This window comes from Panthera uncia, chromosome B4 (genome assembly GCF_023721935.1).
Source record: "Panthera uncia isolate 11264 chromosome B4, Puncia_PCG_1.0, whole genome shotgun sequence".
NCBI lineage: Eukaryota > Metazoa > Chordata > Mammalia > Carnivora > Felidae > Panthera > Panthera uncia.
This window is the reverse complement of record NC_064809.1, coordinates 19,853,718-19,878,328: the sequence shown is the minus strand read 5'-3', so window position 1 is coordinate 19,878,328 and position 24,611 is coordinate 19,853,718. Positions and strand designations below refer to the sequence as shown.

At 34.1% G+C, this 24,611-nt stretch overlaps 1 protein-coding gene across 1 annotated transcript in view; it reads left to right on the top strand.

Moving 5' to 3' along the window:
* Positions 1 to 24,611, top strand: part of DNAJC1 (DnaJ heat shock protein family (Hsp40) member C1) — a 219,054-nt gene that overhangs the window by 109,849 nt on the left and 84,594 nt on the right. Inside the window, exon 8 of the mRNA XM_049626935.1 lies at positions 5,915 to 6,078. Within this exon, the coding sequence (XP_049482892.1) occupies positions 5,915 to 6,078 (164 nt within the window). The remainder of the gene's footprint in view (positions 1 to 5,914; positions 6,079 to 24,611) is intronic.

The following is a 24,611-nucleotide window of genomic DNA, read 5'->3' as shown; positions in this document are numbered from 1 at the left end:
ATTCTTGATTTCAGGTCATGTCATGATCCCAGGGTCATGGGATTGAGCCTTGCGTCGGGCTCCACACCAGAGTGTAGAGCCTGCTTCAGATTCTCTCTCTCTTCTTCTGCCCCTCTCCCCCACTCTTGCACTCTCTCTATACAATAAAAATTAAAATTAAATAAATAAAACATATTTCCTTTTCCTTTTCCAAGTTATGTTTCATTAATAACTGCTGCACTATTGTCTGAGCATTTCCAAAGAGAAATTCTCTGTGCCTGCTAGAAAAAGAAGATAACAAGTTAAGATGTTATGACTTTGCTCAATTTAAACTCTGTTCTACTGTTTTCAACACTATAGAGGTACAAGTGTTAATCAAGACCTAAAGAATATCCTCAGGTTAATGGTCAAGGACCCCAAATTACTATTCAGCAAATGTGTCTTAGCATAATAAACACTTTTGCAACGTGTGACAGGAAGTATTTGGTCTAAGTAGCTGGCCCACTAGTTGAGTTGTTTAGTGTAAGTTTCCAGATATATGAGGAGATAGGCTACTTATGCCAGAATATTTTGTTTTTTGTTCCAATGAAGACCCCAACTCTTCATTGTTTTGTTGAATAGGAGCATTAAACAGAAGGACTCCTTTAAGATGGTGTTTGGCTCATTTCTCCTTCCTTTTAAAAATCATACTGTGTAAAATTTTTCTTTTGAGAGGAAACCATTTCGCTTCATTCACTAGACAGAGTACCATGGAAATTATTTATCTTTTCTTTTTTCTTCCAAGATTTTATTCACATTTAAGTTAGGTAACATATAGTGTACTATCGGTTTCAGGAGTAGAACTTAGTAATTCATCCCTTACATATAACAGCAAGTGCTCATCCCAACAAGTGCCCTCCTTCATGCCCACCATGCAAGTAGCCCATCCCCCCACCAACCTCCTCTCCAACAACCCTCAGTTTGTTCTCTATTGTTACGAGTCTCTTATGGTTTGCCTCCCTCTCTGTTTTTGTCTTATTTTATTTTTCCTTCCCTTCCCCCATGTTCCTCTGTTTTGTTTCTTAAATTCCACATATGAGTGAAATCATGTGGTATTTGTCTTTCTCTGACTTATTTTGCTTACCATAACACACTCTGGTTCCATCCGTGTTGTTGCAAATGGCAAGATTTCATTCTTTTTAATCTGAGTAATATTCCATCATATATGTATACTACATCTTCTTCATCCACTCATCAGCCAGTGGACGTTTGGACTCTTTCCATAATTTGGCTGTTGTTGATAATGCTACTATAAACATCGGGGTGCATGTATCACTTCAAATCAGTATTTTTTTTTTTTTTTGTCCTTTGAGTAAATACCTAGTAGTGCAATTGCTGGGTTGTAGGGTAGTTCTATCTTTAACTTTCTGAAGAACCTCCACAGTTTTCCAGAGTGGCTGTACGAGTTTGCATTCCCCCCAACAGTGTAAGAGGATTCTCCTTTTTCTGCAGAAAACATCTTTTTCTGTGGAAAATAACCTTGCCAACATCTGTTGTTTCCTGAGTTGCTAATTTTAGCCATTCTGATAGGTGTGAGGTGGTATTTCATTGTGGTTTTAATTTGTATTTCCCTGATGATGAGTGATGTTGAGCATTTTTTCACGTGTCTCTTAGCCGTTTGTATGTCTTTTTTTGAAAAATGTCCATTTGTGTCTTCCGCCCATTTTTAACTGGATTCTTTATTTTTTGGGTGTTGAGTTTGAGAAGTTCTTTATAGATTTTGGCTACTAGCCTTTTATCCGATATGTCATTTGCAAATATCTTCTCCCATTCTATAGGTTGCCTTTTAGTTTTGCTGATTGTTTCTTTCACTGTGCAGGAGATTTTTTTTTTTTTTTTATGCTTATTTATTTTTGAGAGAGAGAGGGAGTGAGAGAGCACACAAGCGGGGCAGGACAGAGAGAGAAGGAGACACAGAATCCAAAGCAGGTTTCAGGCTCTGAGCTGTCAGCACAGAGCCCAATGTGGGGCTTGAACTCATGAACCATGAGATCATGACCTAACCCAAAGTCAGATGCTTAACCGACTAAGCCACCCAAGCGCCCCTCTGCAGAAGCTTTTTATCTTGATGAAGTCCTAACAGTTCAATTTTGCTTTTGTTTCCTTTACCTCCAGAGATATGTCTAGTAAGAAGTTGCCACAGCCAAGGTCAAAGAGATTGCTTCCTGTGTTCTGTAGGATTTGATGGTTTTCTGTCTTACATTTAGACATTTAATCCATTTTGAATTTATTTTTGTGTATGGCATAAGAAAGTTTCATTCTTCTGCATGTTGCTGTCCAGTTTACCCAACACCATTTGTTGAAGAGACTTTTTCCCATTGGATATTCTTCCCTACTTTATTGGAGATAAGTTGACCATACAGTTGTGGGTCCATTTCTGGGTTCTCTGTTCTGTTCATTGATCTGCATGTCTCTTTTTGTGCCAGTACCATACTGTCTTGATGGTTATAGCTTTGTAATATAGCTTGAAGTCCAGAATTATGAGGCCTCCGGCTTTGCTTTGCTTTTTCGACATTACTTTGGCTATTTGGCATCTTTCTGGCTCTATACAAATTTTAGGATTGTTTGTTCTAGCTCTGTGAAGAATGCTGGTATTGTTTTGATGGGGATTACATTGAATGTGTAGATTGCTTTGGGTGGTATAGACATTTTAACAATACTTGTTCTGTTCTTGGTTAGCTAGTTTTTGTTTCTTGCCTTTGTCAGGCTTGCCATTAAGAATCAATCTATCTTAACTTGAAGCCCATAACTTACAAAACTTTAATAGGACTTACAATTCCAGCAAAAATACTCTATATTTTCTATTTAACTACTTCCCCATGAAATTCATTGTGCTGCTTAAAGATCTTAGATTTTTTTTTCTTGGGTGAACTATAAATACGGATGTGTTCACAACCCCAAAATTCATGATAGCTGGGCCCATACTAATTATATAGAGTTTATTGAAATCTGGAGGAAAGATGAGGGTAGTTAGCAGATAGGACTTTTTTTCCTTTAGGCATGTTTTGAAAACACCTGTTTTTGTTTTTGTTTTTGTTTTAATATATGAGAAGTTTTGCCAAGTGTAAAATGTTAGTTGCTATAGTCTTAGCCCTGTATTATTAAAGCAGCAAGAATTTAGTAAATATTTATAAGCTGTAGGTTTGTTGGTTTTAGAAATTGTATTTTCAGAAAGACTTATGTTGTATAATCTTTAAATTTTGTTTTTTTATTGATATCTACAACTTGGTAGAAATATATAAATATACATTCACATATATTATTTATTTTCTTACTGATACGTTTCTTTCTTTCCCTTTATTGTCTCTTCCCTTCCTCTTTATCTGTACCCCCTACATACCTTGTAGGCATTCATCCATATTTTTCCCCATACTCTTATAATAATATTCAAATGTATTTAGATGAAAATATATATGCAAGCATATATAGGGATTTGAAGAGGCATTATTTTGCTTTGCAAATAGAGAATCTTATATGCTTTTCTGTATCTTGCTTTATTACTCAATGAAAATCCCTGTAAGTCAACTGGTATAGCTGTACTTTAGTATCTTTTTATGGTAATTTAATATTCCTTAGTATAGATACATCACCAACAATTATTCAGTCATTTCTTCTATTAATATGCATGTACTATATTAACAGTTTTGTATCTCCATGCTAACAGACACATATACATATATACCACATACTTACATACAATTACATTTTAATGCTTTTGTTTCTGAGGGGATTGCTGGAGAAAAGATTATTTTTTTTATTTTAATCGATTCTCTTAGATCACTTTCCAAAAAGGCTGTAATATAATAATTCAAATTTCTACCACCAGTGTAGAGAAGGCCCTTTCCCTGCCAGCAGTACCTTTTGTTAGATTTTTACATTTCTGTCTATACGATAGGTATAAAATCATATTTTGTTATTACTTCAATCTGCATTTCTTTAACCTTTTAGAGGTTGTATTTTTTCTTGTTTCTTGGCCATTTGGATTTGTTCTTCTGTAAACGTTGCCCATTTTTTTCTGTTGGGTGCTTACCCTCTTGTCAATATATACTATCTCTATATATTCTATAGATCAGTCTTCTATTTGTACTCTAAATTGTAGATATTCTTTCCAAATATATTATCTCTCTCTCTTGATTTATTCTTTTTTTAAAAAAATTTTTTTAACGTTTTTATTTATTTTTGAGACAGAGAGAGACAGAGCATGAACGGGGGAGGGGCAGAGAGAGAGGGAGACACAGAATCGGAAGCAGGCTCCAGGCTCTGAGCCATCAGCCCAGAGCCCGACGCAGGGCTTGAACTCATGGACCATGAGATCGTGACCCGAGCTGAAGTTGGACACTTAACTGACTGAGCCACTCAGGCGCCCCTTTATTTGTTTATTCTTTATCTTTTTTATAGCATCTAGGTTTTCAGTCTTAGTTAAAATTTCCTCATCTTTAAATATTGCACGTAATTTTTTAGATTTCTTTTTGCAAGATGTTTATTGTTTGGACTTTTAAAGTCAAGTCTCTTATCTAACTGGAAGTTACTTTTATGTATTGGATAAAATTATGTCTACTTTCCTTTCCAATGGATATTAAGTTGCACCTGCATCATTTATTAAATCATTTTCCCACTGAATCGAAATGTTTAGGGATTCTCGGTTCTCTTCTAGGAATTTATCTATTTCTATGCCAATATCATGAATTTTACCATCAGCATTATAGAATCTGCAAACACACATGCACACACAGTAGTGAAGATATGGTTATAAGGCATTCGACTCTAGCAATTAAGAATGGAGTTTCTTCTCAGTATTGACTCTAATCAAAATGGGATTTGGGGTGACTGGGTGGCTCAGTTGGTCAAGCGTCCGACTTCGGCTCAGGTCATGATCTCACAGTTAGTGAGTTCCAGCCCCATGTCAGGCTCTGAGTGTGAGGCTCTGTTCTGACAGCTCAGAGCCTAGAGACTGCTTCAGATTCTGTGTCTCCCTCTGCCTCTGTCCCTCCCTTGCTCTCTCTCTCTCTCTCTCAAAAATAAACGTTTTTTTTTAAAAAATGGGATTTGAAGAGGCCAGTTGATATTGATAACTATCCCTGCTGCCACCAGATTAGATTTTGCCTTTGTTAAAACATTGAAAAGATGAATATATATGCTATTCATTAAAGAGCCACTGTTATACCACGTAGTATGTTAGAGTTATATAATTTTCTGCATATCAACTTAAAAGATTAGATTTAGCTCTCTTTTACAAATGAGAAAATAGACACTTGTTCTAACAGGGTTAAGTTACTTGCCCAATATTATGTCACTATTAGGTAGTAAAGATAGAATTAAAACACTAATGACCAGGCTCTTTTCATTATGTCAGTATGAAATGTTTCATGAAAAGTATTTTGAAAACTAAAGATCTATACAAATTGATATAGTGGTTATATCATGATCATCATCTCATCATTAGCATCTCTGAATTTTATTTAAAAACGATGCAGTAGCTAATGCACAATAAAACAGCTAGCTATTTACAGCAAAGCAGTTGTAATCTTTTTTAACCCCCTTCACCCATTTCTCCACTCCCCATACCCACCTCTGGCAACCACTGATCTCTGTATTTGTGAGTGGGTTTATTGAGGGTTTGGGTTTTGTTTTGTTAAGCTTCCCCATGTAAGAGAGATCACAGGTATCTGTCTTTCTCTCTCTGATTTATTTCACATAGCATAATGCCCTTGAGGTTCATCTATATTGTTGCGAATGGCAAGATTACATTCCTTTTTATGGCTAAATTATATTCCATTGTATAGAGTTCTATTTTGATGAAAGAACAATTTTTTCAAGATACAGTGTGAATAAAATGTTTAAAATTCTTTTTTGTTCTTATCAAATATCAATAATTGATTCTCTTAAACATTTTTAGAACAGAAGAAAGTTAAAGTAAAAAAACCAAAACCTGAATTTCCTGTATATACGCCTTTAGAAAGTGCATATATTCAATCTTATGATCATGGAACTTCTATAGAAGAAATTGAGGAACAAATGGACGATTGGCTGGAAAACAGAAACAAAACACAGAAAAAACAGGTAAATAAACTTTAAAACATTTCTTTTAATTGAGTAAAATACAGAAAAGCACATAAAATATAGATACACAACTCAGTGAACTATCACAATTTGAACCAAGTTAACTGTTGCCAAGATCAGGATGTAGAACATTGCCATTGTCCAGAAGCCTCCCTATTCTTCCTCCTGGTCTCTACCTTCCTTTTCTTCCACAAAGATAAAACTACCCTGACTTCTAACATCATAGATTAGTTTAACCTGTTGTTTGAAGTTTCTAAATGGAATCATCCTGTTTTAGTCCATTCAGGCTGCTATAACAAAAGTGTGATCGACTGGGTGGCTTAAACAACAAACATTTATTTCTCACAGTTCTGAAGACTGGGAAGTCCAAGATCAAGACGCCGGCAGATTCGGTGTCTGGTGAGGGCCCTCTTCCTAATTCATAGACAGCAGTCTTCTCGCTGTGTCCTCACATGGCAGAAGAGGTGAGAGAGCTCTCTGGGGTCTCTTGTATAAGGGCACTAATCCCATTCATGAGGGCTCCACCCTCATGACCTAATCATCTCCCAAAGGCCCTATGTCCTAATATCATCACATTGGGGATTAGGATTTCAACACATGATTTGGGGGGAACACAGAATTCAGTCCATAACACATTCCATGTGTACTCTTTTGCATCTGCTTTCCTCCATTTAGTGTGATATTTGTAAGATGTGTCCATTATTGTGTGTAGAAGTAGGTTGTTCGTTTCATTGCCGTATAGTAGTCCATTTAGAAATGTAGCAGAATTTATTCTGTTGAAAATTTGTATTTTTTCCAGCTTAGGCTACAGTAAATAATTTTCCTGTGAACTTTGTTGTACTTTTAGTATGCATATGTGTAAATTTCTATTTTTGTAGTTAAGTTGCAGGGTCGTAGCTCAACTTTACTTCTAAACTATTTTTTAAAATATTTTTATCAATTTATACTTCAGCAGCAGGATATAAACATTCCAGTTACTCTACATTCTTCCAACATTTCGTCAAGTCTTTTATATTTTAACCATTCTGGTAGGTATATAGTGGTATCTAATATAGTTTAATTTGCATATTCTTTGATCAATAAGATTGAATGAATACCTTTTCTTATGTTTTTGGACACTAATATTCTCCTATGTGAAGTATCTCTTCAAGTCATTTTTTTATTGGGTTGCCTATGCGTTCTCATACTGATTTGTAAAGAGTTCTTTATATAATTCGTAAACAAGTCTTTTACATATATTTTATTCCACTCTGGCTTGCCCTTTTACTCTCTTAATGGTTTCTTTTGATGACGAGAGTCACTAATTTTAATTACCATGCTTTTCCTTTACTTTGGTGTTTTTCGTGTTGTGTTTAAGAAATCTTTTCCTACCTTGAATTCATAAAGATTAATTGCTAAATTCTTTTACAAACTTTAGTGTTTTGTTTTTCACATTTAGATCAATAATCTCCTGGAATTTATTTTTGTGTTTTGGGGTGAAGTAATGTTTAAGTGTAATTTTTTTTCAAAAGTTTTCAAACAAGTTGACTCAATTAATGAAAATACTGCTTCCTACAACTCTACAAATAACCATCTTTATCATAAAACAAGTGTTTATAACTGTGTGGGTCTGTTCAGGCTTTCTACTTTGTTCCATGAATCTACTTGTCCATCCTATGCCAATACCATACGGCATTTATTACTGTAGCTTTGTAACAGGTACCTGGTACAATAACTTTCCAGCTCTGTTTTCCTTCTACAAGATTTCCACTTTATATTTTGATACACATTTTTGAAGTACTTGTCATTTTCCACAAATTATTCAGCTGAAATACTCAATTGGGATTATATTGAACATATAGAGATGAATTTTGGAAGAATTCACATCCAGACAGCATTGAGTCTACAAACCATGAATAAACCCATTCATTTATGTCTTTAAAACACTTTAGTAATGTATTGCAGTTTCTTGTGTGTACATGTTGCACATTGTCTTCTTGGATTTATTCCCTGGGTATTTAGTGTTTTTAGAGGACATTGTAAATGATATTGTTTCTTTAATTTCACTTTCTAATTACGTTTGATATATAGAAATATAATGGATTTTTTTAATAACCATTTATCCAGCAACCTTGCTAAATTTATTTTTAAATTCTATTTATTTGTATGTTATGCATTTTTTTCTTTTGTGCTAATTAGGATCTCCAGTACATGTAGAATAGAAGTCATGACAAGTATCCTTGTTTTGTTACCAATCTCAAAAACTTCCATCATTGAAACTTTTTATTTCAGCTTTGAAATTATGTTTAAAATTTTATCATTTCATTATTAAATATGATCTATGTTGCCAGCTTTTTATAGAATTTTTATTGAGATATATTTCACATAACTTGAAATTCACCGTTTAAAAGTGCATACACTTTGGGGTGCCTGAGTGGGTCAGTTGGTTAAAGATCTGACTCTTGGTTTTAGCTCAGGTCATGATCTCATGGTTTGTGAGTTGGGCTTTGTGATGACAGTGCAGAGCCTGCTTAGGATTCTCTCTCCCTCTCTGCCCCTCCCCTACTCACACTTTCTCTCTCTCCCTCTCTCTCTGTCTCTCAAAATGAACAAAGATTTTTTTTAATGCATACTCATTAGTGATTTTTAGTCTGTTCACTGTGTTGTGCAACCATTACCAGTATCTAATTTGAGAAATTTTTCATCATACCAAAAAAATAAAATAAAATAACCCTCTACCTGTTAGCAGTTATTTCCAATTCTCAGCCTTTCTATTCCATGACAACCACGAATCTACTTTCTGCCCCTATGGATTTGTCTATTGTAGACATTCCATTTAATTAGAATCATGTAATATGTGCTCTTTTGTGTTTGGCTTTGCATAATGTTTTCAAGGTTCATCCATGTTGTAGCATTTAATGGTACTTCATTTCTTCTTATGGCTGAATAATATTCCATCGTATGGATCCGTCACATACTATTTATTCATTCATCAGCTAATAGACGATTGATTCTCCTCTTTAGCTGTGATAAACAAAGCTACTCTGGACACCCACATACAGGTCTTTGTGTAAATGTTGCCTTTAGTTATTTGGTTTCCCTTAGTTCATTGAACATATTTAAAATAGCAGATTTAAAGCTTTCATCTAGAAAGTACATTGATCTTCCTCAGGCACAGTTTCTGTTTCTTTATTCCTTTGTATGGGACATACTATCTTTTTTCTTTGCAGGGCTTGTAATTTTTGTTATTGTTATTGAAGACCAGATATTATCAATATTATAACTTGGCAACTCTGGAAACCAGATTCTCTCTTCTTTCTAGGACTTGTTGTTATTTGGGCTAATTGTAGTTGTCTGTTTAGTGCTTTTTTTTTTTAACTAATTTTCTAAAGTCTGTATTTTTTGTCATGTGTGAGCACTGAACTCTGTTTCCTTAGCTTAGTGATCAGCTAGTAATTGGACAGAGATTTCCTTAAATACCTGGAGCCCAAAATTCTTCCAGTCTTTGCCATGGCCTCTGCGTATGTGTTGGAGATTGCCTGGTGGTTTATAACTCTGCCCTATTCTTTTCTGTTTCCAAAGAGACTACATCAGCAGCCAGTGAGAACTTAGATTATTTTCAGGTCTTTTCTGAGCATGCTTATAGCCTTGAGCATGCACATGGACTTCAAGATTCCCGGCAATGTCAGAGTATCTCATTCCTCAGCCTTTCCCCCCATGCGTTTTGGTTAATCTGTTGCTTTCCCAACTGTTTTCTGTCACCTCCGTCAGCAGCGGCTAAGATATCAGCCTGTAAAGGTTTTCAACCAATGCCTCCAGGGTAGCAGCTTTAGAATTAGGCCAATTTTGACTTAGGCAAAATAAAGACAAGCTTTTTGAACCAGTATTCCAGGCATCCAGCAGACACGTTAGAACAAATAATTGTTTTTCCTTCTTTGCAAATTAGCTCATTCTGCTCCTGCCATAATTAGGAATCAGTTATTATTTGCACAGGCTGTGATGAGCTGTGGAAAAGGATATATGACTGGGGTCAAAGTGCCACAGAGTTTGCTGTGCTTTTTTTTAAATAGAAGTATAATTGACATACAATGTTATATTAGTTTCAAGTGTACAACATTATTGACTTGACATTGTATACATTACTCTATACTTTCCACAGTAAGTCATCATCTGTCACCATACAACGTTGTTACAGTATTATCGACTGTATTCCCTGTGCTGTGCTTTTCATCTCTGTAACTTATTAATTTTATAACTGGAAGTTTGTAGCTCTTAATTTCCTTCATCTCTTTTGCCCACCCCCCAATTCCCCTCCCCTCTAGCAACCACCAGTTTGTTCTCTGTATTTAAGAGTCTGTCTGTCTGTTTTGGTTTTTAGATTCCACATATAAGTGAAATCAAAAGGTATAGTTTTCCTATCTGACTTATTTCATTTAGCATAATACCCTTTAAGGCCATCCTTGTCGCAAATGGCAAGAGCTCATTCTTTTTTATGACTGAATACTATTTCTGTGTGTGTGTGTGTGTGTGTGTGTGTGTGTGTGTGTGTGTGTGTGTCTCATCTACTTTACCCATTTGTCTATCAATGGACACTTAGCCATATCTTGGCCATTGTAAATAATGCTGCAGTAAACTTAAGAGGTGCATATATCTTTTCAAATTAGTCTTTTCATTTTCTTTGGGTAAATACCCAGTACTGGAATTACTGGATTGCATGGTATTTATATTTTTATTGTTTCAAGGAACTTCTGTACTGTTTTCCATATTGACTGCACTAATTTACATTCCCACCAACAGTGCACAAGTGTTCCCTTTTTTCCACATCCTTACCAACACCTGTTATTTCTTGTCTTTTTGATACTATCCATTCTAACAGGTAAAAGGTGATACCTCATTGTGTTTTTGATTTGCATTTCCCTGATGATGAGTGATATTGAGCATCTTTTCATGTGTCTCTTGACCATCTGTATGTCTTCTTTGGAAAAATGTCTACTCAGATCTTCTGTTTTTTCATTGTAATGTTTGATTTTTTTGGTGTTGAGTTATATAAGTTCTTTGTAAATTTTTGATATTAACCCTTTATCAGACATATCATTTACAAATGTCTCCTCGCATTCTGTGAGTTACCTTTTTGTTGATGGTTTTCTTTGCAGTGCAAAGATTTTATTTTGATTTAGTTCCTATAATTTATTTTTCTTTTTGTTTCCTTGCCTAAGGAGACATATCCATAAATATGTTGCTAAGCCTAATGTCCAAGAGTACTGCCTATGTTTTCTTTTAGGAGTTTTCTGGTTTCAGTTCTCACATTTAGATCTTTAATCCATTTTGAGTTTATTTTTGTGTGTACCATATGAAAGTGGTCCAATTTCATTCTTTTATGGGTAGCTTTCCCCAGTTTTCCCAGCATCATTTATTGAAGAGCCTATCTTTTCCTCATTGTATATTCTTGCATCTTTTGTCCTAAATTAATTAACCATATAGATATGGGTTTATTTCTGGGTTCTCTCTTCTGTTCTGTTGATCCTTATGTCTGATTTTGTGCCAGTACCATACTCTTTTGATTACTGTAACTTTGTAGTATAGTTTGAAATCCAGAATTGTGATACCCCCAGCTTTGTTCTTCTTTCTCAAGATTACTTTGACTATTCGAGATTTGTGTGTGTATGTGTGGTTCCAGACAAATTTTATTCTAATTCTGTGAAAAATGCTGTTGGTATTTTGAAAGGAGGTTGCATTGAATCTGTAGATTGCTTTGGGTAGTATGGACATTTCAATAATATTAATTCTTCCAATCCATGAGCATTGTGTATCTTTCCATTTGTGTCATCTTCAGTTTCTTTCATGAATGTCTTATATTTTTCAAAGTACAAGTCTTTCACCCCTGGTTTAATTTATTTCTAGGTATTTTACTCTTTCGATGCAGTCATAAGTGGAACTGTTTTCTTAATTTTTCTTTGTGCTACTTTGTTATTAATGTATATAAATGCAACAGATTTCTGTATATTAACTTGGTATCCTACAACTTTACCAAATTCACTTATCAATTCTAATAGTTTTTTGGTGGAGTCTTCAGGGTTTTCTAAACATAGTGCCATGCCATCTGCAAATAGTTTTACTTCTTACTAACCTATTTGGATGCCTTTTATTTCTTTATGTTGTCTGATTGCTGCAGCTGGGACTTCTAAGGACTATGTTGAATAAACTAGGTGAAAGTAGACACCCTTGTTGTGTTCTTGACTTTAAAGGAAAAACTTTCAGTTTTCACCACTGCGTATGATGGCAACTATGGGTTTGTCCCACTTGATTGTGGTGACAAGTTTTTTTTATGTATTGTTGAATTTGGTGTGATAATATTTTGTTGAGGATTTTGCATCTATGTTTGTCAGAGATAGTGACCTGTAGTTTTCTTTCTTTGTAGTGTCTTTGGTTTGGTATCATGGTAATACTGACTTCATAGCTTGAATTTGGAAGTTTTCCTTCCTCTTCTATTTTTTTTTTTTTTGAAAGTTTTAAAAGAATAGGTATTAACTTTCCTGTAAATGTTTGCTAGAATTCATCTCTGAAGCCATCTGGTCCTGGATTTTTGTTTGTTGGAAGTTTTTCGATGACTGAGTCAGTTTCATTGCTGGTAATCCATCTGTTCAGATTTTCTGTTGATTCATGATTCACTTTTGGAAGATTCTGTGTTTCTAGGAATTTACCAACTTCTTCTATGTTATCCAATTTGTTGGCATACAATTTTGTGTAATATTCTTTATAATTCTTTGTGTTTCCATGTTGTCAATTGTTATTTTCTCCCCCAATTTCTGTTTTTACTTATTTGAGTCCACTCTTTTTTTGCGATGAGTCTGGCTACAATTTTATCAATTTTGTTTCTCTTTGCAAAGGGCCAACTTTTGGTTTCCTTGAGCCTTTCTACTATTGTGTTGTTTTTGTTTCTGTTTCACTTATCTGCTTCAACCTTTATTATTTCTTTGCTTGTACTGGCTGTGAGCCTTGTTTTGTTTGTTCTTTTTTTACTTTCTTTAGGTGTAAGGTTAGAACTGTTATATTTGAGATTTTTCCCATTTCTTTTTTATTAAGTTTTTTACTTAATTCCAGTACAGTTAACATACAGTGTTATATTAGTTTCAAGTGTACAGTATAGTGATTCAACAATTCTATACATTACTCAGTGCTTATCATGATAAGTGTTTTCTTAATCCCCTTCACCTATGTCACCCATCCTCCCCCCACCCACCTCCCCTCTGTAACCACCAGTTTGTTCTCTATAGTTAAGAGTCTGTTTCTTGGTTTGTCTCTCTCTTTTTTTCTTCCTTTGCTCGTTTGTTTTGTTTCTTAAATTCCACATATGAGTGAAGAGATTTTCTTATTTCTTGAGGTAGGCAGGTATTGCTGTAAATGTGCCCCTTACAACTGTTTTAGCTGCATCCCAAAGATAAAGATTTTGGACCATTGCATTTTCATTTTCATTTGTCTCCATGTATTTTTTATTTATTATTATTATTATTATTATTTAATGCTTGTTTATTTTTTAGAGAGAGAGACACAGTGTGAGCAGGGAGGGGCAGGGAGACACAGAATCTGAAACAGGCTGCAGGCTCTAGGCTCTGAGCTGTCAGCACAGAGCCTAACGCAGGGCTTGAATTCACAAACAATGAGACCGTGACCTGAGCTGACGTTGGATGCTTAACCAACTGAGCCACCGAGGCACCCCTCCATGTATTTTTTTTTTTTAATGTTTGTTTGAGAGAGAGAGAAAGAGAGAGAGAGAGAGAGAGAGAGAGAGAACATGGACAAGCAGGGGAGGGGCAGAGAGAATCCCAAGCAGGCTCTATGCTGTCAGTGCAGAGCCCAATGCAGGGCTCAATCTCACAAATCATGAGATCATGACTTGAGCTGAAATCAACCAACACTTCACTGACTGAGCCACCCAGGTGCCCCTCCATGTATTTTTTAATTTCCTCTTTGATTTCTTCATTGACCTATTAATTGTTTAGTAGTATGTTGTTTTACCTGCACATGTTTGTGTTTTTTCTGGTTTTGTTTTGTTTTTTTCCCTGCAATTGATTTTTAGTTTTATACTGCTATGGTCAGAAAAGGTATTGATGTGATTTCATCTTCTCAAATTTATTGAGATTTGTTTTGTGGTTTAACATATGATCTCTCTGGGAGAATGTTTCATGTGTACTTGAAAAGAATGTATGTTCTCCTGTTTTGGGATGGAATGTTCTATATATGTGTTAGGTCTATCTGTTTTAATGTGTCATTCAAAGCCACTGTTTCCGTGTTGATTTTCTTTCTGTCTGAATGATCTATCCATTGTTGCAAGTGGGGTGTTAAAGTCCCTTACTATTACTGCGTTTCTGTCGATTTCTCCTTTTATGTTTGTTAATATTTATTTTCTGTATTTAGGTGCTCTTATCTAGGGTGCATATATATTTACAATTGTTACATCCTCTCATTGGATTAATTCCATTATCATTATGTAGTGCCCTTCTTGGTCTCTTACTGTGGTCTTTGTTTTAAAGTGTATTTTGTCTGATACAAGCATCGCTTCCCCAGCTTTTATTTTGCTTCCATTTGCATAGTAAATGTTTTTCCATCCCTTCATTTTTCTGTCTGCATGTGCCTTTAAGTCTGAAGTGAGTTTCTTGTAGGTAGCATATAGTTGAGTCATGTTATATTATCCATTCAGTCACCCTGTGTCTTCTTATTGGAACATTTAGTCCATTTACATTTAAGTAATTATTGGTAAGTATGTATTGCCATTTTGTTACTTGTTTTCTGATTGCTTTTGAAGTTCTCTGTTCCTCCTTCTCTTGCTCTCTTCCTTGTAAGTTGATGGTTTTCTTTCGTGTTATACTTGGATTCTTTTCCTTTATTTTTTGTGTATCCATATGAGTTTTTGATTTGTTTACCATTGGATTCATATATAATATCATATATAGTTCATATATATAGTTCATATATAGTGTATATTGATGATGGCGTAAGTTCAAACATGTTCTAAAATCACTAACTTTTTATACCCTCCTCCACATTTTATGTATATGTCATATTTTACATCTTTTTATTTTGTGTATCCCTTGAATAGTTTTTGTAGATACAGTTGTTTTTACTACTTTTGTATTTTAACCTTGACACTGTAAGTGATTGATCTCCTACCCTTACTTTATGTTTGCTTTTACCTGTGAAATTTTTCCTTTTATAATTATCTTTCTTGTAGTTATGGCCTTTTCTTTCTACTTAAAGAATTCCTTTTAACATTTCTTTTAAGACTGGTTTGGTGGTGACGAACTCCTTTAACTTTTGTGTAGGAAAGTATCTTTCCTTCTATTGTGAATGATAACCTTGCAGGGTATTCTTGGTTGTAGGTTTGGCATTTTGAATATGTCATACCACTCCCTTGTGTCCTGCAAAATTTCTGCTGAAAAATCAGCTGACAGATTTCTTGGGTTGTTGTTTTGGTTTGAGTTTGTTTGTTTTTTGTTTTTGTTTTTGTTTTTAATGTAACTGTTTTCTTTGTTGCTTTTAAAATTCCCTTTTTAACAGTAGTCTTTGCCATTTAAATTGTATGTCTTGGCATTGACCTCCTTGGATTCATCTTGTTATGGGCTTTGTGATTTTCAGACCTAGAAATCTGTTTCCTTCCCAGATTAGGGAATTTTTCAGCTGTTATTTCTTTAAATAAGTTTTCTGCCCTCTTTTCTTTTTCCTCCCTTTCTAGGATCCCTATATGAATATGAATATTTTTCTGCTTGATGATATTACAGAATTCCTTTAACCTATTCTCATTTTTTTTTTATTATTCTTTTTTCTTTTTTCTGCTCAGCTTGGTTGCTTTCTATTACCTTGTCTTCCAAATCATTGATCCATTCTTCTGCATTTTCTAATGTGTTGTTGATTGTCTCTAATAAGTCTTTTATTTCAGTTATTGAATTCTTCAGCTCTGACTGCTTCTTTTTAATATTTTCTGTCTCTGTTGAAGTTCTCACTGAGTTCATCTACTCTCTTTTCAACTCCAGTGAGTATTTTTGTGTCGATTACATTAAATTCTATATCAGAAAGTTTGCTCTTCATGTCAAGAATCAGCTGATTTTCTTGAATACATGTTACCTGTGGTGCTGCAAGCCTTTGGCTAATTTCCAGAGTTAAGAAGGAGTTGATTGTCATAGTTTTTGCCCATTTTTTCTTACTTTTATGAAGAGATGGAATTTGGAGTTCTTTACTCTGCCATTTTCATTGACATTATTCTAGGTTTTTTATAAATCAAATTAAGTAAATTCTCTTCCTGGTTTTGCTAAGAATTTTTATTCATTAAAAATTAATATTATAAAATGTTATCAAATACCTTCCTCTTTGTTGATTAAGGTGATCATGTGATTTTTCACCTTTATTTTGTTAATGAGATAATTTATATCGATTGATTTTCTAATATTAAACTACCTTTCTTTCCTGGAATAAACCTATTTTATTGTTTTGATTTGACAGTACTTTGTTTAGGATTCTTGTTTTTATGGTTATGAGAGAGATTGGCCTTTTCTTATGAGAAAGATTGATTTTCTTTTCTTAAATCTTTGCTAGGTTTGATGTCAATCACATGCTGGACTTATAAAATATGAAACATTTCTTCTTTTTTTAAACTTTTATTTGAAATAATTTCAGATTCATGGGAAGTTGCAAAGGCAGTAGAGAATTCTTTTTTTTTTTTTTTTAATGATTTATTTATTTTTGAGTGAGAGTGTGAGCAGAGGAGGGACAGAGAGAGAGAGGGGAACAGAAGATACGAAGCAGGCTCTATGCTGACAGCAACGAGGCCAAATGTGGGGCTCAAACTCACAAACTGTGAGATCATAACCTGAGCCAATGCTGGATGCTCAACCACCCAGGACTAAGTTAAAAGGACTAAGCCACCCAGGCACCGGCAGTACAGAGTTCTTATTTCACTTTCATCCATTTTTCCCTAATGGTTATATCTTCTACACCTACAGTTTAATATCAAAACCAGGAAATTGACATTAGTGCAGTGGTTTGTATGTACTTGAATGTCATCTTATCACATCCATGGATTATATATATAAAGATATAGAACTATTCAAGATAGAGAACACACAGATAACTCTCATGCTTCTTTCTGTCACACCCATCTCTTCTGGTTATTGGATTTAAAATATTTATATTTCTCTTGGGTATCTAAACGTGAAGTTGCTGGGTCATCTGGTAGTTCTAGGTTTAACATTTTGAGGAACTACCACACTGTTTTACACAGTGGATGCACTGTAAATTTTACATTCCTAACAGCAATATATGAGAGAGCCAGTTTTTTTCATCTTAACGAGCATATGGTGTTTTCAGTTTTTTAAATTTTAGATACTGCAATAAGTGTGTAGTCATATCTTATGATGATTTTAATTCTATTTTCCCTACTGATTGTTTATGTTGAACATCTTTTTGCTTCTTTGTTGTCTGTGTATCCTCTTAGAGTGAAATCTTCATGTCTTCTGCCTTTTTTCTAATTCAGTTGGTTGCTTTTTTTGTGATTAAAGTTTGAGAGTTCATTATATGTTCTTTATTAATGTTTGTTTTTGAGAGGGAGAAAGAGAAAAAGAGTTTGCGTGAGTAGGGAAGGGGCAGGCAGAGAGGGAGAAAGAATCCTAAGGAGGCTCTGTGCTGTCAGCGCAGAGCTAGATATGGGCTTGATCTCTCTGGGATTCTTTTCCTCCTCTCTCTCTGTCCCTCCCCCATTGGTGCTTGAGCACACGTGCACCCTCTCTCTCTCTCTCTCTCTCTCTCAAAATAAATAAATAAACTTAAAAAAAAAAAGATCTTTTGAATTTTTTGAGTCTCTATATTGTATGCCTATCTTCTGTATCACTGATTATTGCTCTCTTATTATTTCTTTCATTTTACTTTCTTTGAGTTTGTTATTCTTATCTAACCTCTAAAGATGGAGAGTTACCATATAGATTTCCAATATTTCTTGTAACAACATATGCATTAAAGGCTCTAAGTGTCCCTCTAGAAATGGTTTAGCTACAAAGCCACAAGTTTTAATATTTTGTATTTTCATTTATCATTCAGTTAAAATATTTCTAATCTCAGTGTGATTACTTTGTTAAACCACAGACTCTTTAAGAATATATTTCTTAATTTGCAAACACATGAAAATGTTCTAATTATCATTTTGTTATTAACTTTCTGTGTAATTAAGTTTTGTGATAAGAAAAGATACTCTGATTTTAGTCCTTTGAAATGTGTTGAGATTCGCATTATGGACTACCCTATGTGGTCAATTATTACAAATACTCAGTATTCTTGAAAGAATTGTGTAATTGTGGATAAGTATTGTATATATGTCAAAGTTTGTTAGTTATGTTTTAAAATAATTTGACCATTATTATTAGGTTTTATTATGCTTGTTTGACCAATTAGAGTGAGACAGGTGTTAAAATCTTCCAGTGAGAAATTTCGTATGTCAGTTTTTCCGTATAATTCTGTCAGATTTTGCTTTGTAAATATTGAAGGTATTAGTGCCTTTGAATTTTGAATAATTACATCTTTTTGATAAATCAAACCTTTTACCATATGAAGTATTTCAATTTCTCTCTGGTAGTGCTTTTTTTAATTTTTAAGTTTTCTTATTGTAATCTTAATATAGCTATATTAGCTTTTTTTTTTTTACTTTCTGTGTACAAAGTACTTATTTTTCCATCCTATTACACTTTTGTTTCCTTAGATATGCCTCCTATTTTTTAAAATTATTTATTTATTTAAGTAATCTCTATACACAACATGGGGCTCAAACTCACAACCCCAAAATCAAGAGTCACATGCTCTCTGGACTGAGCCAGCCAGGTGCCCCATGCCCCCTATTATTGTGAAATTTAAAAAATCTAGTCTGACAGTATTAAATTTCTTTGAAACACTTATTCTATTTTTGGTTTAATAAAATCGCTGAACTTTTGGAATTTAAATCTGCCATCTAACTATTTGTTTTTTTATATGTCCATCCTGGTTTATGTTCTTCTTCTCTCTCAAATTGTGACTTATCTTTAGGATCGTTTGACTAATGTTTAGTATTCCATTTGTCCTTCATGTTCTAAGTTTTTTTTTCATCTATTTTCTTTTGTGTCGATTGATTATTGTTTACATTCTATCTCTCCTTTTTAACAGCTTTATTACTGATATGCAAATGACATATATTGCACATATTTAAAGTGTTCAGTTTCATCCATTTTATGATACCTATTTACCTGTTAAACTATCATCAGAATCAAGATATTTAACAGATCTATCACCCCCAAAGGGTTTTTCATGCCCCTCTATAATCTCTCATTCTCCACCCTACATCTGTCTCCTGGCAGCCTGTCTTTGCTTTCTATTACTATAGGAAGTTTGCATGATCTAACATTATGTATATGGAAGCAGCATACAGAATATGCTTTATGCTGTCTGGCTTCTTTCACTGTGCATAATGTTGAGATTTAACCATCTTTCTTTATGTTTCAATCGTTTGTCTTTTTTAGTACTAATATTTTATTGTATGGATATATTACAGTTGGGGTTTTTAAAAATCTTTTTACCAGTTGATGGACATTTGAGTTGCTTCCTGTTTATGGCTATTACAAGTAAACCTGCTGTGAAGTACCATCTACAAGTCTTATGCCAATATATGCTTACCTTTCTCCTGGGTAAATGCCTTATAGTGGAATGACTGGAACATGAGACGGGCATATATTTAAATAAGTAAGAAGCTGCCAAACTGTTTTTCAGAGCGGCTCTTCAACTTTACATTCCTGCCAGAAATGTGTGAGAGTTGTAATTCCACATCCTGACCAAACCTCGCTATCATCATTCTTTTTCCTTTTAGCCCTTCTAGTCTCATTGGGATTTTAATTTCCACTTCCCTAATGATTAATAATGCTGAGCACCTTTTCATGTGTTTATTTTCCATCCAAATATCTTCTTTTGTGAAGCTCTGTTCAAATCTATTGCCCATTTTTGTCATATTATTGAGTTTAAATTTTTTTATATATTTTAGATACAAGTCCTTATCACCTGTGTTTCTGCAGATATCTTCTGCCGTTTCATGACTTGGTTTTTATTTTAGTTATAGTGTCTTTTGAAAGCAAAAGTTTTAAATTCAGATATTCAGTTTATCCAGCTTTTTTCTTGTATACTAAGTTGCTTTTATGTTCTAATTTAGAAATCTTTATCAAACCCCAAATCGGTAAGAGATTCTCCAATGTTTCCATCTGGGAGTTTCATAGTTTTAGCTTTTAGATTTAGGTCAGTGAACCTTCTTAAGTAAATTTTTGACATTATGTAGGGTAAGGGTAGAGTTTCATACTTTTTTTTCTTTTTTTTTTATATAGCTAGCCAGTGTTCTAGCACCTTTTGTTAAAATGTCATCCTTTCCTCATTGGATTGTCACGGTATCTTTGTTGAAAATCACTTGTGTTGGTTTATTACTGGGCCTCTCTATTCTGTTATATTAATCTGTATGTCTTTATTTACACCAGTACAATTGTGTCTGGATTACTTTAGCTATATAATAAGTCTTCAGATCAAATAATGTAGATCCAACTTTGTTCCTTTTTTCAAAATTGTATTGGCTATTCTAGTTTCTTTACATTTCTATGAAATTTGAAATCAAGTTGTCAATTTCTACCAAAAACATCGGAACTTTTTATTGGAATTGCTTTGAATCTGTAGGTCAATTTGGGGAGAATTGACATCTGAGCAATAGTGAGTTTTTTGATCTATGACCATGGTATATCTCTCATTTTATTTAAGTCTTTGTCAATTTCTCTTAGGAACATCTTTTGTCAAATGATACCTAAATATTCCATATTTTTTATACTCTTCTTAATTGGCATTTTTAAATTTCAATTTCTAATGGCCTTTGTGAGTATATAGAAATACAATTGATTTTTATATATTTATCGATCTTTTATCCTGAAACTTCGCTAAATTCACGTATTGGTCCTAGTACCTTATTTATTTATTTACTTACTTACCTATTTATTTTGGTACACTCCTTGAGATTTTTCTACATAGATGATTATGTGCCCTGCAAATACAGTTTTACCTCTTCCTTTCCAATTTTGAGGCCTTAACTATCTTTTTGTTGCCTTTTTGATTAGATAGGACCTCCAATTTTAAGTGATGAAAGAAGATATCTTGGTTTCCTTGTTGATCTTGGAAAGCATTTAAGAATGATGTTAGATCTAGGCTCTTCATCAAGATGAGCAAAGTCCCTTCTGTTTCTAGTTTTTTGATAGTTTTTATTTTAAATAGATGTTAGATTTTGTCAAAAATTTTTTCTGCATCAAATAAGATAATAATGTGGCCTTTCTCTTTCATGTGTTAATATAGTGAAAAAAGGGGCACTGGGTGGCTCAGTCGGTTGAGCATCCGACTTCAGCTTGGGTCATGATCTCATGGTTCATGAGTTCGAGCCCTGCATCGGGGTGACTGCTGTCAGCGCAGAGCCTGCTTCGGATCCTCTGTTCCTGCCCCTTTCTGCCCCTCCCCTGTTCACACTCTCTCTGCCAAAAAAAAAAAAAAAAAAAAAATTTTTTTTTTTTTAAATATACAGTGAAACTGTATATCTGTCAGAATGGCTAACATTAACAACTCAGACAACAACAGATGTTGGCGAGGATGCAGAGAGGATCTCTTTTGCACTGCTGGTGGGAATGCAAACTGGTGAAGCCACTCTGGAAAAACAGTATGGAGGTTCCTCAAAAAATTAAAAATAGAACTACCCTGAGACCCAGCAATTGCACTACTAGGTGTTTATCCAAGGGATACAGGGATGCTGTTTCAAAGGGGCACACACACACCCATGTTTATAGCAGCACTATCAACAATAGCCAAAGTATGGAAAGAGCCCAAATGTCCATCCAGGGATTAATGGATAAAGAAAATGTGGTATATATATATATACATATATATATGTATATATATATATATGTATATATATATATATATATGTATACACACACACACACACACACACACACACACACACAATGGAGTATTACTCAGCAATCAAAAAGAATGAAATCTTACCATCTGCAACTACGTGGATGGAACTAGAGGGTATTGTGGTAAGCGAAATTAGAGAAAGACAAATATCATATGACTTCACTCATATGAGGACTTTCAGAGACAAAACAGATGAACATAGGGGAAGGGAATCAAAAATAATATAAAAACAGGGAGGACAAAACAGAAGAGACTCTTAAATATGGAGAACAAACGGAGGGTTGCTGGAGGGGTGGTGGGAGGGGGGATGGTCTAAATGGGTAAGGGGCATTAAGGAATCTGCTGAAATCATTGTTGCACTATATGCTAACTAACTTGGATGTAAATTAAAAATATATATATAAACACATATATATAATATATACTATCTATATACATATAATATATTGTATACAATATTGTATGTATACAATGTATATTGTATACAATGTATTGTGTGTATATATATATGTATGTATATATATATAGTATGTATTGTATATATATTGAGAGAGAGAGAGAAAATATTAAACCAGGGATAAACTTATCTTCCAGGGATAAACTCCACTTTGTCATTAGTATCATTTTCATGTATTGTGAATTTGTTTGAGAATTTTTTTAATGCTTATTTATTTTTGAGAGAGAGACAGAGACAGAGGATCCAAAACAGACTCTACACTGAGCAGAGAACCTGTTGTGGGGCTCAGACTCACAAACAGTGAGATCACGACCTGAGCTGAAGTCGTATGCTTAAATGATTGAGCCACCCAGGTGCCCCTGGATGAGAATTTTTTTTTAATTATGTCTATGTTCATGAGGGAGATTGGTCTATAACTTCGTTTTATTTTCATATTGGTGTCTGATTTTCATATCAGGTAACTTAGCCTCACTGAAAGCATTGGGAAGTATTCTGTCATATTTTCTTTTCTACAAGCATTTGTATAGAATGTCATGTCTCTTTTTTTTTTCTTTTCTTTTAAATTTATTTACTTTTGAGAGAGAGTGTAAGTGGGGGAGGGGCAGAGAGAGGAAGAAAGGGAGAATCCCAAGTAGGCTCCACATGGTACATAGAGCCTGATGCAGAGCTCAAACCTATGAAACCTTGAGGTCATGACCTGAGCCAAAATCAAGAGTCCGGACACTAAGCTGACTGAGCCACTCAGGCGCCCCTCACGTCTCTTTTCTTAAGTGAGCCGGTAGTTGATATCTTTGAAGGGATTTGACCGGTTCCTCTAAGCTTTTAAGTGTATTGGCATCAGTTGCTTGTAATATTCCTTTATTATCATTTTAATATCTGTAATGATGTCTTTTGTTTCTGATAATGGTCATTTGTGTCCTCTGTTTTATTTCTGATCAGGGTCTTTTAAAGTACATGCATTTTACTGGTTTTCCTTAAAAATCAACTTTCAGTATTACTGATTTTCTTCATTGTTTTTCAGTTTTGTATTTCATTGCTTTCTACTCTTTCACTGATTTTTTTTCATGTCTTCTACTTATTTTGGTTTAATTTGCTTTTTCTAGTTTTTTAAGGTGGAAGCTTAGGTCACTGATTTGAGAACTTCCTTTTTACTGTTACTGCTGTAAATTTCCTCTGAACACTGTTTAATTTAAATATAATTTTATACCTTTATATATTTATATTACATCTTAGCTATATCCCACAAATTTTTATATTATATTTCATTTTTATTCAATTCAAAATATTCTTTTTGTTAATGTTTATTATTTTAATGTTTATTTTTTAGAGAGAGAGAGAGAGAGAGACAACTCGTGAGCAGGGGAGGGACAGAGAGAGAGGGAGACACAGAATCTGAAGCAGGCTCAGGCTCTGAGCTGTCAGCACAGAGCCCGACATGGGGCTTGAACTCATGAACTGTGAGATCATGACCTGAGCCAAAGTCGGACGCTTAACTGACTGAACCACCGAGGCTCCCCTCAATTCAAAATATTCTAATTTCTCTTTTGATTTTTCTTTTTGACTCATGTTTAGTTACGTATTTGATGTTTATTTTCCAGAAATCTGTTACTGCCTTCTTTTTGCATATAGTTTTTTAAATTTAAGTATTACAGTTTTTGAAATCTTGGGTGAGCATTTAATTCATTTATATTTAGTATTATTGACATTTGGGGATTTAAATTTGTTATCTCAGTGTTTGCTTTCTGTTTGTCCTTGTTTTATGGCCTTGTTTTTGTTGTTCTTTCCTTTCTTGGTTTCTTTTGGATTTATTAATTTTTTTAATTTCCATTTCTCCCCTCTGTGAACTTGGTGTAGCTACATACTCTTTTATTCTTCTATTATTGATTAATCTAGAGTATTTAAGTGCATCTTATTATACTATTGTATGACTTTCTTTTTGCCACTATCCAGATGGTAAAATGGTGTTGGACCCTTCATATCATCTGTCTTCTTCCTAACCTTTTTGTATTATCATATGAGTTGAATTGTATCACTCCCAAAATTCAAATGGCAACTCCCAGTATCTTAAAATGTGATAAGCAGCTATAGGGTCACTGCATAT